We start from the raw sequence: 15,702 nt of genomic DNA, 5'->3' as shown, positions 1-15,702 counted from the left end.
ACGGGAAGGCATCAAGGAATGCAGGGGGTTGGATGGGGCACAAGTCCCGGGGGGGGGGGGCGGGCAACGAGGTGAGGAGGGAACCAGTTGTTAAGATTTTGGCAGCTCATCACTGCATGTAGCCAATGCAGCTTCCACACGTGTTTTTTGCTGAGCGCTGCTACCAGAGTAGCGTGTGTGTGTGTTTGCACCCCCCGGGGTGCATCATTGCCAGCTCCCACTCCTCCTAATTAGCAAAATATGCTACGCCCAGCCCAGGTGCTCAGCAAGTAAGCGGACTGTGTTCTCTACAGGCAGGAGGAGCTCGGCAACCTGTAGCGTTCAAGGCTGACTCGGCAGCAACGGGGAGAAGGAAGGAGCCTTCCAGCGCCAGTAACCACTCCCCAAAGGGAAAGTCATTAGGGGGCGGAGAGACAGCGCTCGGTGCAGGGGGAGCTGCTATTGGTACGCAGAGAACAGACACCAGCTCCTGGGAGCAGGAGGCAGCCAGGCAGAGCGAGCGGCAGCCCCGAGCAGCAGCAGCCCGCCCCTTCCCGAGCCTCCTCTCTCCCCGCGGCAAGTCTGAGCGCCACCGGCCGCCTCCGTCCGGGCACCGCCATGGGCTCCCCACAGAAGCCGCCCCTCGCTCACCTCTTCAAAGGCACCTTCGTGCACGCCAGCCGCTCCTCGCCCATGACCGTGCTGCACGGCCACCTGCTGGGCGTGGGCGACGACGGGCGAGTGAGTGCGAGGCGCGCGGCGGGCGGGGGCTGTAATCCCGGGGGCACGTGTGGGAAGGGGGGGGGGCGGCTCTGTGTTCTGTTGGCGGGCGTGGAGGGGCTCGGTAATCTCGAGGTGTGCAGGGAGGGGTGTACGGTATTGCACTGAGTAGGAGAGGAGGCATGTCATACTGGGGTGCCTCGGTGGGGGTGTGCATAGTAGTGAGAGGATACAGCGCTGGGGGGTTTTGCATGTGGTACCATGTGGGGGCGAGATGGGTTTTCTGTAGCGTTGCATCTGTGTGTTCTAGTGGGGGTATGTACATGCCTGCCACCTGTCAGGTTGACAGGTGTGTGGTTAACGTGGGCGCATGCATGCTGTGTTTTTGAGTGACTCTCCTTGCGATGTTGCAGTGGGGTTTTTAGCCGAGGAGGGGCATGAAGCAGAGTGGCCTGAAGAGCTGTCAAAAACCAGACATAAATGATGTGGATGAATTTTTGGCGTATCTCTGCCTTTCTTTAAGAAGATTTGAAATGCTGTGGCATATTCATTTCCAGCTACACAGATGTCTCCCAAAGTATTAATTTGCTCTCACTTGTGGCTTGAAATTGTAATTTGATTTCTTGAGTCAATTCTCTGCAAAGGGTGGGAGGAGGGGGAAAAGATGTTCAGGCTCATTTTTGCTGCAAATCTTTAGGAAGCGGGTGAAAATATTTAAGGAAACAAAGTAAATAGGGGGAAGCAATAGAAGCAAATATTTTATGATCGGTAGGCGTTAGCTAGAGGTAACTGGTAATTCAAAGAGTTAGCTTCACAGACAGGATAAACTACTTGGCATCTTTGGAGGAACCTGCCCATGATGTATAGATTACTTTGTTTTCACTGTTTTCAAAACAGCAGTTAATTTGGACCATAAATGTTTCCTCCAGTTTTTAATTTTGATTTTCCATTCTCAGTAAAAATAAAATTCAGAATATATCTTTTTAAATTATTTCTAGAATAGGACATGACTCTTTGTGTAATGTTGAATAGTCTCCCTAGACCAGGGGTGGCCAACCTGTGGCTCCGGAGCCACATGCGGCTCTTCAGAAGTTAATATGCGGCTCCTGGTATAGGCACCGACTCCGGGGCTGGAGACATGGGCGCCAACTTTCCAATGTGCCAGGGGGTGGTCACTGCTCAACCCCTGGCTCTGTCACAGGCCCTGCCCCCACTCCACCCGTTCCCGCCCCCTCCCCATAACCTACTGTGCCCTCGCTCCTCCCCTTCCCCCCAGAACCTCCTGCACCCCACGAAACAGCTGGTTGGGAGGTGTGGGGAGGGAGAGGGAGGTGCTGATCGGCAGGACTGCTGGTGGGCGGGAGGCACTAGGAGTGGGAGAGCTGATGGGGGTGGGGTGCTGACATATTACTGTGGCTCTTTGGCAATGTACATTGGCAAATTCTGGCTCCTTCTCAGGCTCAGGTTGGGCACCCCTGCCCTAGACATTTTCTCTTGTCAGAAACAAAAATGTACATACAGAGTAATAATTGACTGGTGATTATACAGAGCTTTGAAAATAAAAAGTACTCTGTAAAATTAGAATTATTAATATAACTGATAGATTACTGATTCAGTTATGTGAGCCAATTAAAAAAAAGAAAATTATTTTTATTAATTGTGCAAGATCAAATATGACGGGGAAGCTATGTTATTGCCCTAACAGTACTAAATGTTGGCCTCAATCCTACAATGAGCTCTGCACAGGTAGATCCTTGAGCCTTGTGGAATCCCACTGACTCCAATGTAGCTTCATGTGTAGATAAATTATAGAAAGATCATTTTCATCACCATTTCCCCTTTTTGTTATAAGGAGGAATACAGCAATTTATGTCTGGCTTGCATGAAATTTGACAGGCATGACTAGCAGACTTTGAAGCCCTTAAAAACACATTCCCTCTCCCCCCCCCTTCTTATTTTCACTATTACCTGAACTTTGCACTTTGATCTGACTGGGTTTTCATCAAATACAGATTTGATTACAGCATTAGGACCTAACTTCCTCTTTCAGGAGCCATTGTGGGAGCCTTCTTATGGCTCATTAACGCTTGGTGTAAAACCCACTGAAGTCAATGGAAAGACTCTTCTTAACTTCAAAGGTCTCTGGCTAAAAAGTTAAGTTTCTATACATCGGGGTGGCTGCCAACCAAAGACAACATAGTTGAGTGAAAAGAAAAGGAGGACTTGTGGCACCTTAGAGACTAACCAATTTATTTGAGCATGAGCTTTCGTGAGCTACAGCTCACTTCATCGGATGCATACTGTGGAAATTGCAGAATATCATTATTATATACACAGACACCATGAAACAATACCTCCTCCCACCCCACTCTCCTGCTGGTAATAGCTTATCTAAAGTGATCATCGAGATGGGCCATTTCCAGCACAAATCCAGGTTTTCTCACCCTCCGACCCCCCACAGACAAACTCACTCTCCTGCTGGTAATAGCCTATCCAAAGTGACCACTCTCCTTACAACGTGCATGAAAATCAAGGTGGGCCATTTCCAGCACAAATACAGGTTTTCTCACCCCCCCCCCACCCCCATACACACACAAACTCACTCTCCTGCTGGTAATAGCCTATCCAAAGTGACCACTCTCCTTACAACGTGCATGAAAATCAAGGTGGGCCATTTCCAGCACAAATACAGGTTTTCTCACCCCCCCCCACCCCCATACACACACAAACTCACTCTCCTGCTGGTAATAGCCTATCCAAAGTGACCACTTTCCTTACAACGTGCATGAAAATCAAGGTGGGCCATTTCCAGCACAAATCCAGGTTTTCTCACTCCCCCCCCCCCCCAAACACACACACACAAACTCACTCTCCTGCTGGTAATAGCCTATCCAAAGTGACCATTCTCCTTACAACGTGCATGAAAATCAAGGTGGGCCATTTCCAGCACAAATCCAGGTTTTCTCACCCCCCCCCCCCATTTTGTGCTGGAAATGGCCCACCTTGATTTTCATGCATGTTGTAAGGAGAGTGGTCACTTTGGATAGGCTATTACCAGCAGGAGAGTGAGTTTGTGTGTGTGTGTTTTGGGGGGGGGGAGTGAGAAAACCTGTATTTGTGCTGGAAATGGCCCACCTTGATTTTCATGCATGTTGTAAGGAAAGTGGTCACTTTGGATAGGCTATTACCAGCAGGAGAGTGTTTGTTTGTGTGTGTGGTTTTTGGAGGGGGGTGAGAGAACCTGGATTTCTGCAGGAAATGGCCCACCTTGATTATCATACACATTGTGAAGAGAGTGGTCACTTTGGATGGGCTATTACCAGCAAGAGAGTGAGTTTGTCTGTGGGGGGTCGGAGGGTGAGAAAACCTGGATTTGTGCTGGAAATGGCCCATCTCGATGATCACTTTAGATAAGCTATAACCAGCAGGAGAGTGGGGTGGGAGGAGGTATTGTTTCATGGTGTCTGTGTATATAATAATGATATTCTGCAATTTCCACAGTATGCATCCGATGAAGTGAGCTGTAGCTCACGAAAGCTCATGCTCAAATAAATTGGTTAGTCTCTAAGGTGCCACAAGTACTCCTTTTCTTTTTGCGAATACAGACTAACACGGCTGTTACTCTGAAACCTGTCATAGTTGAGTGAGTGGTTAAAGAGTTTGCTTAATAGATTTCAAGGTTAGTGAGTTCAATACTTTAAACTTCTACTGTTATATTTTATTATTGCAGTGTCCACTGAATCACTGTATTTTCCCCACACATAGTGCCTGATTCTGTAGTTTTAATTCATGCAGAGCTCCCATTGGAATCAGTGATTGTGTAAAGACTGCAAGATTAGAAACTTGATTAGCCTTATCATTCAAATATATTCTGTATATTTGGGAAATATTTCAATATTTTTGTCAAGGAATTAAAATATAAGACTCTCTAAAATGGGACAGTTCAGACTCACAGAGCACATCAGGGGTCTGTGCAGGAATCTCATAGAGGTCACTGCAGGAAGGAGTGAGTCCTGGGGAGGGATGTGAAAGAGAAGCTGGAAGTCATGTGACCCAGAGGAAGAGACTCCCACGCAGACGGGAAGGTGTGGAAGGCAGTAGAAAGATGATGGCGAGAAGGTTACAAAGGGGCGGTGAGAGGGAGGGCTTGGGCTGAGCAAAGTGGAAGCAGGAGGGTAGGAGCTGGGTAGGGTCTTAGAGAGGAGGAGAAGTCTGACCCGGATGCAGGAAGCAGGAGGAGGACATTGGAGACTCTGAAGAAGTGAGTGATATGAACAGAACAGCAGAGGAGAAACGTGATTTTAGCAGCAGCACTTTGGCTGAGCCAAGTGGGAACACGTCTCAGCCGGGCCAGAGACAAGGCGGTTGCAGGAGTCAAGGGGAGAGATGACTTAAGAAGGGAGCAGAGTTAGAAGACCAGAGTATTCCATGGCAGCTTGGGTGTGGGCATCATGGAGGTTGCATGCTGGGGAGGTCTAGGACAGAGCGGTAGAGAAGAGGGGATCAAGGCAGCACGAACTGATGGCAGTGAATCTTATTTTCCTTTGCATCCAGTTGGCCTGGGTGGGGTGGGAAGGGGAATTCCCTGAGGCCTGTAAAGCTCTTTGAGATCTTCAGCTAGGTGGTGCTGTAGAAGGACAGGGCATTTTGGTTCCAGGATAGAGAGTAAGTTCCTGCCCCTCCCACCCTCTACTGCAACAGACAATTCTGGTGGCTCCTAAGCAATCACAAACTTTAGCCTGGGAAGGGTTGTGGCACTGCACGTGCAATCAATACCAAAATTTCCAGGGATGTTCAAGGCACCAATAGACAGAAGCCTAATGATTTTGGTGAAAACCAGAAAACCATAGAAGATTGATTTTCACTGGTGTGAGAGGAAAATCAGGCCCACAGAGTGCCCCTTTGGTGCTGAGTGAAGGTAATACCTGTGGTGCCCCTGCTGTGGCCTACACATATTGCAGGCGGCTGCTTAAGATGCTGCTCTCCCTCTTTGGGTGTACAACTCAGCCTCCATAAGCAGTGAAGTGTGCAACCCTCGAGAATGACAGTTTGCATGCCCTTTGCCTCAATGGGGGACACACCTAGCTTTGCCAGTGACATGGCACACTCAGAGAGGCGATGGCTGGGTGGTTTGGGTCATAGGCAGGGTCCTAATCTTCCTACACACAGCCAATTCCCAGAAGTCAACGTTAGGGGACGAGATACTACATCTTTTTTTGGCCATGTCATTGCTGAACTCCTCCCTCTGGAGGTATTATCCTGTCTGTCTCTGCACTATGCAAGCATAATGCTTTCAGCTACTGCCATGCAGGCCCTATAGCTCACTCCTTCCCTGCACGCTTCTAAGAGTCATAACTAAGCCCCAGAGCTGCGAGATCAGGCACACAAAAAGCACTCATGCTCTGGAAACTCCACTGCTAAGGTTGCTCCAGCAACATTAACTCATTTTTATTACATATTCTGTGTATTTTAAAAGTTAATAGTAAAAGTAATGCATTAATGTTTATAGTTAAAGGGACTTCATATAGATAGCTGACTTTAGCATAGCTAGAGCAACCTTAATTTTGTAATTTCTTAACCTTTGAATGTTTACTGACAACCTTCATATTTCAGTAAACATTCTTTTGCATTTAAGTTCTTATGGTTTATTAAAAATAATAAAAAGTGGACCATAATTGGCTTGTGTAATTCACAGACATTTCTGTCTTCACCAGACAATTTTGCGAGGGCCGTTTTCTGCTATTTGTCTTGTGCAGCATATAAGCTCTGCTGGCTTGACCATCTCAGTTTATCAGTTCGTTGAGCCAGCAAATGTTTATCTAACCAGGTTTCAGAGTAGCAGCCGTGTTAGTCTGTATCCGCAAAAAGAAAAGGAGGACTTGTGGCACCTTAGAGACTAACACATTTAGTCTGTAGCTCACGAAAGCTTATGCTCAAATAAATTTGTTAGTCTCTAAGGTGCCACAAGTACTCCTTTTCTTTTATCTAACCAGTTGCTCATTTAACAAGCTATGCAAAGATGTGCAGTATGTTGATCTTTAAGTGGGCAGCTAACAATTTAATGGAATGTAACACTGTGCATGCTCAGTTGTGCATTTTCAAATGTGTATTCAATTAAACATGATAGTGTGGGGTTTTATGATGGCTTTATTAGCATGAATTTAGAATGACTGCTTTGCAGTAGTTATACAAGTCATCCGAAACAAGTACCAAGAAATCCACTTCTTTCTTACCAATCATCCTATATTCTGTTTATTTCATATTTTACAGCGGTTTTAGGGTTGTTTTTTTAATGGTCCTAATTTTTTCATCTCCCTGCACTCAGACACTTTAGGGTCAGAAAGGATCGTCATGATCCTCTAGTCTGACCTCCTTCACATTGCAGGCCACAGAACCTCACCCACCCACTCCTGAAATAGACTCCGAACCTCTGGCTGAGTTACTGAAATCCTCAAATCCTGGTTTAAAGACTTCAAGTTACAGAGAATCCACCATTTACAATTGGCAAGTGACCCATGCTGCAGACAAAGGCGAAAAACTCCCAGAGTCTCTGCCAATCTGACCCATGGAAAATTCCTTCCTGATCCCAAATATGGTGATCAGTGAGATCTTGAGCATGTGGGCAAAACCCACCAGCCAGACACTTTGTAGTAACTCAGAGTCCTACCCATCTAGCATCCCATCACTGGCTGCTGGAGATATTTGTTGCTAGCAGTCGCAGATTGTCATTGTAGGCAGTCTCATCATATCATCCCCCCGATAAATGTATCAAGCTCAGTCTTGAAGCTAGTTAGGTTTTTTGCCCCTACGGTTCCCCGTGGAAGGCTATTCCAGAACTTCACTCCTCTGAGGGTTAGAAACCTGTAAAACTACTTTTTCTTACTATCATTCATATAATTGTAAAGACCCACGGAAGACAAGAAAAATTATCACTTAAACTTTAAGATATTAAAAATAGTTTTTATAGTTTGCTCTAAAATAATTGTTTCTAATGTTGTAATTTTAAAGTCTGATAATCTCACAATCCGACAAAGATAGAAGCATGAGAAAGGATGGAGTCTCAAGACCAAATACTAGCCCTGGTGTTTTGCGAGATAATAGAACTTATGTATGCACTGGACCAGGACTGAATATTATCCATATTGAGCCTTGGGCCAGTAGAATTTTGTGGAAAAATTCACATTTGGAAGAAAGAAGGAAACAATTTTATGGGCTTTTAACAAAACAAAATATACTTACATTTATAATATATAAAATCCAGGATGGGAAAAGTCCAGCCATATAAAGATGGGTTAATGACATTTGGTGCAAAGTGCATCTGCCAAGATGAAGCTAATTTAGCCTGGTTGAGGTAAAACAGATTCTGTAAGTAACACCATAAATTGATAGTAATTTAATTAAACCATTAGATGTGAACTTGCCTCGGTTGAATAACCATGTGATCTTATTGCTGTTGACCTTTTTCCCATCCCACCTCTTCTGTATGTTATACTGGTTTGTCCCTTTCTGTCTAAAATTAGGCTCCGATCTTGCAAAGACTTACACACGTGTTTAACTTTAAGCATATGAATCATCCTAATTGACTTCTATGGGATTCAAATCTTTGCAGGATTAGGACCTCAGATTTGCAACCTCATCCGTGAAGTGCCAAGCCTGGTTTTGGATGCTGTATAAATTAAACACAGTAAATAAAAATACTAATGACCATACTGAAATGAGTTGGAACATGACTGCAAATTTCAGACTAGTTATGATCTGAAATAAATCATGTTTAAGTTCATCTCTCATTGGTGACATAGTTTATTTAGAAAGGTTTATTCACTAAGGAGAAAAAATGGTACATAAATGACTTATCACCTCTATTCAGCAGTGGAGAGTCCGTTACTACTGTACTTCAATAATCAAATGAAGTTTGGGCATGTTTCTATTCTGATTTGTATTTACATATGAAGTAGTAGGTAGTGAAAAAGGTAGAAGTGTGTGGGATGTCAACTTACTGCTTCCATGAAATAAGCGCTTCACCTACAAACAAACCTGTAAAGCAATTTTTCTCTTAGTTTCCCACACTGCAAAAGTTCGGTCACAAGTGCTTTAGGCTACCAGGAATTATGGGTGAGTGATTGATGTGGAGAACTGCAATTCTATTTTGAATTATACAGAATTGTATAAACTCATTCCACATTTTTAATAAACTTCAGAAAGACAAAAGGTACTCACGAGTACTGGCAATCTCTCCCAGTACTGATCAGAAGTACCATTGGTATCTGGGTTAATCTGAAGATTCCATTTCTTGCTATTACAGTGCACTAGATGGAAACTGGGTACCAGTGCCCGTTTAGTATTCTGTCATTGGTAAAAACCAATCCACCCTGGTCATATGGGAGAACTAGTTCCAGATCATGTAACTGTACTTGCGTGGGAAAAGGGATTTTATCTGATTCCTTTGAAAATAACAGTTTGAATTAATTTCCATGGTGCAGTCACCTGTTTGAATGGTTAGGAAGTAATTAAAAACTTTTCTTGCATCATAGAGTCCCTGGTTGTTCTCTAGTTCTTTCTCAGACACAGAGGCCCTGATTTTCCAGTGTAATTGTTTGCACCAGTGCAAGAAGAGTGCAATACATTACCATTTTGATATGGCAATATTTTGCATCCACTTTCCATTGATGTCAATGAGTAATGAAAAATATGACCCAGCGACCATTATTAATTAGGTGTCAGTTGTTATACACAGGAACATACAACTCAAAAGCAAAGATACTTGAAGGCTGTGTATGTGACGCCTTGTGGGGAACCTATGTTTGTGTGAACAGCATGAGCCCATGTTTATGAATGTTCATTGACCTAGGTTGATTTTCAGGGGAAGTACTAGAACCCACCCTTACTCTGGTTTAATTTCATTCATGGTTCTAGACTAATCTTTCACTCAGCCCTATGTTATTGCTTAATTTTTCTGTCTTTAGGGACTGTATATTTCTGTTAGGATGAATTCTGCATGACTGATTACAGTAAGGTTTTCTGTTGTTCCAGAACTGAATCATTTCAAAAACATCTTGAGTAATGGTTTGCTATGAATAAAATACCCACTCCCGTTCCATGGCAACAAGTCTGTTTCCAGCATTTGCCATCTGGTAGTTCATGTTCGTCTCTCTCTCACTTACTTTGTTCAGTAGCTAGCGTTAGTCATTTCCCACCCATTTTTACTTCAGTATCTCTGTGATATTTTCTTTATTGCTCACTCACAAATTCCAGTAGATCTGAATTATAAAACACCTGAAGGTGTTCAACTGACTGAACACACCAAACACACTTTCAAAAAAGAGAGAGAGAGATGTTGCCTTATGTGAGGTGTCAATGGATTATTACACTTCTGTGATTATTGTTAAATATTTATTTTATTGTAGTGTCCTAAGGTTCCAGAGGAACTTAGTGAAAAATCTGCAATCTCACACTATTCAAAAATATGCAGCATTATGAAAAAAAAAATCAGCTTTTTCAGTTAAAGTCTTCATTATTGTTTACAAATTCTTAGATTTTCTTCATGGAGACCCTTGTTTATATCTTTTCATTAAATAAAGCTAACTTATAAGCACCATGTATCCAGGTACCTAGCTGGTCCATGTTAAACCATGGGTGGCTTTTTTGCTGTTTTGTTGTCCTTGTCTTCCCTATCCCTGCTCCATCTTATTGTGTGTTACATCGGTCGTTAAATCTTGTCTAAGGACTGATCAATGTACAGTTTTTGTACCACTATAACTATATGTGTTTAGAAATTAGAATAGTTAATATTTACACCGCCCTAGTATGGATGCAATTATGCCAGTATAAAGTTGCTTATAGCATTATAGTTTATTCCCTTATATTTATGCTAGGCAATTCTTTTGACCCTTAAATTGCTGGATACTGTAAATGTGAGTTCCAGTAAGGCCACCATAGAGCTGCCTCTTCTTTCGTATGGCATTTGAAAAGCAATGGCCTGGGATTATAATTGAATTTTAAGATTTGAAAGGCATTCTAATGCTTCTGCGGTAGCTAGGTGGATCCCCTTTGTACCACCACTGTAAGTGTGAATGAGGCAATTGTCTGGGATGTGTTGCATGATTTGTACTTCACCACAGTTACAATTTGGTGATTTTTGGATTTTGTATTTGTGGAGGAAATATCCACACCTTCCCTGCATAGTCTGAATGCAGTTTAGTGCAGGCCCCTTCCTACAGGGAAGGCAGAATCCTGCGACTTCTTTTGTTGGATCTTCAACCAAGTCTTTGTTTGGGACATCACAAGTGGCCCACAATTCAAGCCAGCGAGTGCTGGCATCCTTTTGGTTGGCCTGTAGTGGTGATGCATGGATCCAGAAAGGCTTCCTGGATTTGGATCGGGAGAGTAGCAGCAAATTGAGATCTTGTTGTATCGGCAGATCCCAAGCGGCCAGGATCCTATTGTGTTCCTGGACCACAGCAGCATCTTGCCTGATGTTGGCAGACATAATGCCTGCCATAACTGGTAGACATGGTGTTGGCATTGATTTGAGAGAGCTGCTAACAATCCTGAGCATGGCATTGATTTCAGTGTTAATGAGAATGGTGGGGGAGCTGTTGCACCAAACTGGTGCGCAGTACTCCACCGGTGACAAAACAAGGGCTTGTACTGACATTCAAAGTCTGCATGCTGTTGACAACAGAGGGCGCTACTACCCCTGAAATGGATCTTTACGGGCTGCCGGTGGAGCAGATTACTGTCATACCAATGAAAAAGGTCCACAGTAATTATCTTCAATACACAGCAGTTTATTGAGAAGGAATTACACAAGCAGTAAAGGGTTATATGAAGCACATAACTCCTATGTTAGACATAAAGAGCTATATATTAAGAGAAATACATTTCTCTTAACAAGTCTCTCTTTCACAAACATACAGAAACAGGCCCTGCGCTAGCCTCACGCAGTTCCTGCTTGGCAAACAGAAGGTGATTACCAATTTCATAGATGGCTTCTTCCCTCCTGGTCTGTTCTTCTCAGCCCTCTGGTCTGTCTCGGATTCCCTCGAATCCCTGGAAACTGTGTGATCATGGGAGACTTTAACTTCCCAGATATAGACTGGAGGACGAGTGCTAGTAATAATAATAGGGCTCAGATTTTCCTAGATGCGATAGCTGATGGATTCCTTCAGCAAGTAGTTGCTGAACCGACTAGAGGGGATGCCATTTTAGATTTGGTCTTGGTGAGTAATGAGGACCTCATAGAGGAAATGGTTGTAGGGGATAATCTTGGCTCAAGTGATCATGAGCTAATTCAGTTCAAACTGAACGGAAGGATTAACAAAAATAAATCTGCAACTAGGGTTTTTGATTTCAAAAGGGCTGACTTTCAAAAATTAAGAAAATTAGTTAGGGAAGTGGATTGGACTGAAGAATTTATGGGTCTAAAGGTAGAGGAGGCCTGGGATTATTTTAAATTAAAGCTGCAGAAGCTATCGGAAGCCTGCATCCCAAGAAAGGGGAAAAAATTCATAGGCAGGAGTTGTAGACCAAGCTGGATGAGCAAGCATCTTAGAGGTAATTAAGAAAAAGCAGAAAGCATATAGGGAGTGGAAGAAGGGAGGGATCAGTAAGGAAAGCTACCTTATTGAGGTCAGAATATGTAGGGATAAAGTGAGACAGGCTAAAAGTCAAGTAGAGTTGGACCTTGCAAAGGGAATTAAAACCAATAGTAAAAGGTTCTATAGTCATATAAATAGGAAGAAAACAAAGAGAGAAGAAGTGGGACCGCTAAAAACTGAGGATGGAGTGGAGGTCAAGGATAATCTAGGCATGGCCCAATATCTAAACAAATACTTTGCCTCAGTCTTTAATAAGACTAAAGAGGATCTTAGGGATAATGGTAGCATGATAAATGGGAATGAGGATATGGAGGTAGACATCACCATATCTGAGGTAGAAGCGAAACTCAAACAGCTTAATGGGACTAAATCGGGGGGCCCAGATAATCTTCATCCAAGAATATTAAAAGAATTGGCACAAGAAATTGCAAGCCCATTAGCAAGAATTTTTAATGAATCTGTAAACTCAGGGGTTGTACCGTATGATTGGAGAATTGCTAACATAGTTCCTATTTTTAAGAAAGGGAAAAAAAGTGATCCAAGTAATTATAGGCCTGTTAGTTTGACATCTGTAGTATGCAAGATCTTGGAAAAAATTTTGAAGGAGAAGGTAGTTAAGGACATTGAAGTCAATGGTAAATGGGACAAAATACAACATGGTTTTACAAAAGGTAGATCGTGCCAAACCAACCTGATCTCCTTCTTTGAGAAAGTAACAGATTTTTTAGATAAAGGAAACGCAGTGGATCTAATTTACTTAGATTTTAGTAAGGTGTTTGATACGGTGCCACATGGGGAATTATTAGTTAAATTGGATAAGATGGGCATCAATAGGAAAATTGAAAGGTGGATAGGGAATTGGTTAAAGGGGAGACTACAACGGGTCCTACTGAAAGGTGAACTGTCAAGTTGGAGGGAGGTTACCAGTGGAGTTCCTCAGGGATCGGTTTTGGGACCAATCTTATTTAATCTTTTTATTACTGACCTGGGCACAAAAAGTGGGAGTGTGCTAATAAAGTTTGCAGATGATACAAAGCTGGGAGGTATTGCTAATTTAGAGAAGGACAGGGATACCCTACAGGAGGATCTGGATGACCTTGTAAACTGGAGTAATAGGAATAGGATGAAATTTAATAGTGAGAAGTGTAAGGTCATGCATTTAGGGATTAATAACAAGAATTTTAGTTATAAGCTAGGGACGCATCAACTAGAAGTAACGGAGGAGGAAAAGGACCTTGGAGTATTGGTTGATCATAGGATGACTATGAGCCGCCAATGTGATATGGCTGTGAAAAAAGCTAATGTCGTCTTGGGATGCATCAGGAGAGGTATTTCCAGTAGGGATAAGGAGGTTTTAGTACCGTTATATAAGGCACTGGTGAGACCTCACCTGGAGTACTGTGTGCAGTTCTGGTCTCCCATGTTTAAGAAGGATGAATTCAAACTGGAACAGGTACAGAGAAGGGCTACTAGGATGATCCGAGGAATGGAAAACTTGTCTTATGAAAGGAGACTCAGGGAGCTTGGCTTGTTTAGCCTAACTAAAAGAAGGTTGAGGGGAGATATGATTGCTCTCTATAAATATATCAGAGGGATAAATATCAGAGAGGGAGAGGAATTATTTAAACTCAGTACCAATGTGGACACAAGAACAAATGGATATAAACTGGCCACTAGGAAATTTAGATTAGAAATTAGACGAAGGTTTCTAACCATCAGAGGAGTGAAGTTTTGGAATAGCCTTCCGAGGGAAGTAGTGGGGGCAAAAGATCTATCTTGCTTTAAGATTAAACTCGATAAGTTTATGGAGGAGATGGTATGATTGGATAACATGGTTTTGGTAATTAAATATTCATGGTAAATAGGCCCAATGGCCTGTGATGGGCTATTAGATGGGGTGAGATCCCAGTTACCCAGGAAAGAATCTTCTGTAGTATCTGGCTGATGAATCTTGCCCATATGCTCAGGGTTTAGCTGATTGCCATATTTGGGGTCGGGAAGGAATTTTCATCCAGGGCAGATTGGAAGAGGCCCTGGAGGTTTTTCACCTTCCTCTGTAGCATGGGGCACGGGTCACTTGCTGGAGGATTCTCTGCTCCTTGAGGTCTTTAAACTACAATTTGAGGACTTCAATAGCACAGATATAGGTGTGAGGTTTTTTTGTAGGAGTGGTGGGTGAAATTCTGTGGCCTGTGTTGTGCAGGAGGTCAGACTAGATGATCATAATGGTCCCTTCTGACCTAAATATCTATGAATCTATGAAGCAAGGCCTTGCTTGCCTTGAGACCCCTCTGGTTCACAGTCCTACTCAAGCTCACGGAGCAGAGTTCTGGCTACTCTGTCTAGCAGTGTTGCTGCTTCAAGTGTCAATTAAGGAATACCAACCACAGTAATTTACTTTGCTTCATTCTTACACTCTTTTTCCTCAAAGGAGTTTCATGCCTTAAAAGCATGCTCTGTGGGCGTGTGGTGACTAAGTTTACCTAATTAGTGTTTTAGAAGGGGCTGGGGAGGGTGGTACCGAATGAAGATCACCCCACATTTACACTCTTATCAATCATTCGCTCTGGCTCTCTGCATGGTGTCCTTGCTGTATGGTCATTATAACGAGGTTGACCTGCGCTCCACGCTGGAACTTTATACATGTGATATTTACTTTTGCCTGGGCCCATATTTGCCAACCAATAGGTTCAATATCGATCGTACATGCAGACTTTGCCAGTTCTTTATCAAATTCGCTTCTGCTTAAAGGGAACCTGCTCCCAGGATCCTCTGCAGCCATTCACCCATGTTTAAGTCATGCCAAGTTATACTCAAACCATTCATTCAATATGGCCATACCAATTTGGCACCATCCCAACACAGGCATCACATCCCCAGGATGTGTTAGCAAGCTACTGAATGATGTTAACCCTTCTTTTTGGTGGTGTCAAGGTATTGGCAATAGCTTGGCATCCGGTCGATGGTAACTCCAAGGTACCATGGATTGTGGTCATGCAATAAAGGCAGACTAGAAAAGTCCACTTTTGACGGCACGTTGGCCTCGTAGTTGTTCAAGTGGAAGGCAGAGATGAGTGTTTTTGAAGGGTTTCAGTTGCCAAGCTTTGAAATACATCTCAAGTGTCTGGAAGTCATTTTTCGTAACCTTCTCTGTGGCCTTCAGAGAGGATGCTTGCGTTGCTAACACAATATAATCTGCACAGATGAATTTACAGGATGATGTGACTGCAGTGTTGCTGATATAGAGATTGAACAGTGCAGGCGCTAAAACAGATCCATAGAGCTGTAACTGGGAAACCCAGTACTACTAGCAGAATTGTTGTACACCAGCTGTTATGAAGTGTGAAGGTAGATGCTGGAACTATGCCAATCACATAGTGGTGGACTTGTTATTGAGTGTATATAG

General features: G+C 43.3%; 1 protein-coding gene across 3 annotated transcripts in view; it reads left to right on the top strand.

Moving 5' to 3' along the window:
- The first annotated feature begins 287 nt into the window (after window positions 1–287).
- Window positions 288–15,702, top strand: part of GDA (guanine deaminase) — a 53,668-nt gene continuing 38,253 nt past the window's right edge. Inside the window, exon 1 of one of the 3 annotated variants that reach the window (XM_037901834.2) lies at window positions 288–720. In XM_037901834.2, coding sequence (XP_037757762.1) covers window positions 598–720 — 123 coding nt within the window. In that variant the 5' untranslated portion in view covers window positions 288–597. The remainder of the gene's footprint in view (window positions 721–15,702) is intronic. The other 2 variants (XM_037901835.2, XM_043547020.1) reach the window with 2 other exon arrangements.

The sequence above is a fragment of the Chelonia mydas genome, chromosome 5 (genome assembly GCF_015237465.2).
Source record: "Chelonia mydas isolate rCheMyd1 chromosome 5, rCheMyd1.pri.v2, whole genome shotgun sequence".
NCBI lineage: Eukaryota > Metazoa > Chordata > Testudines > Cheloniidae > Chelonia > Chelonia mydas.
This window is presented reverse-complemented; position numbering and strand designations above follow the sequence as displayed.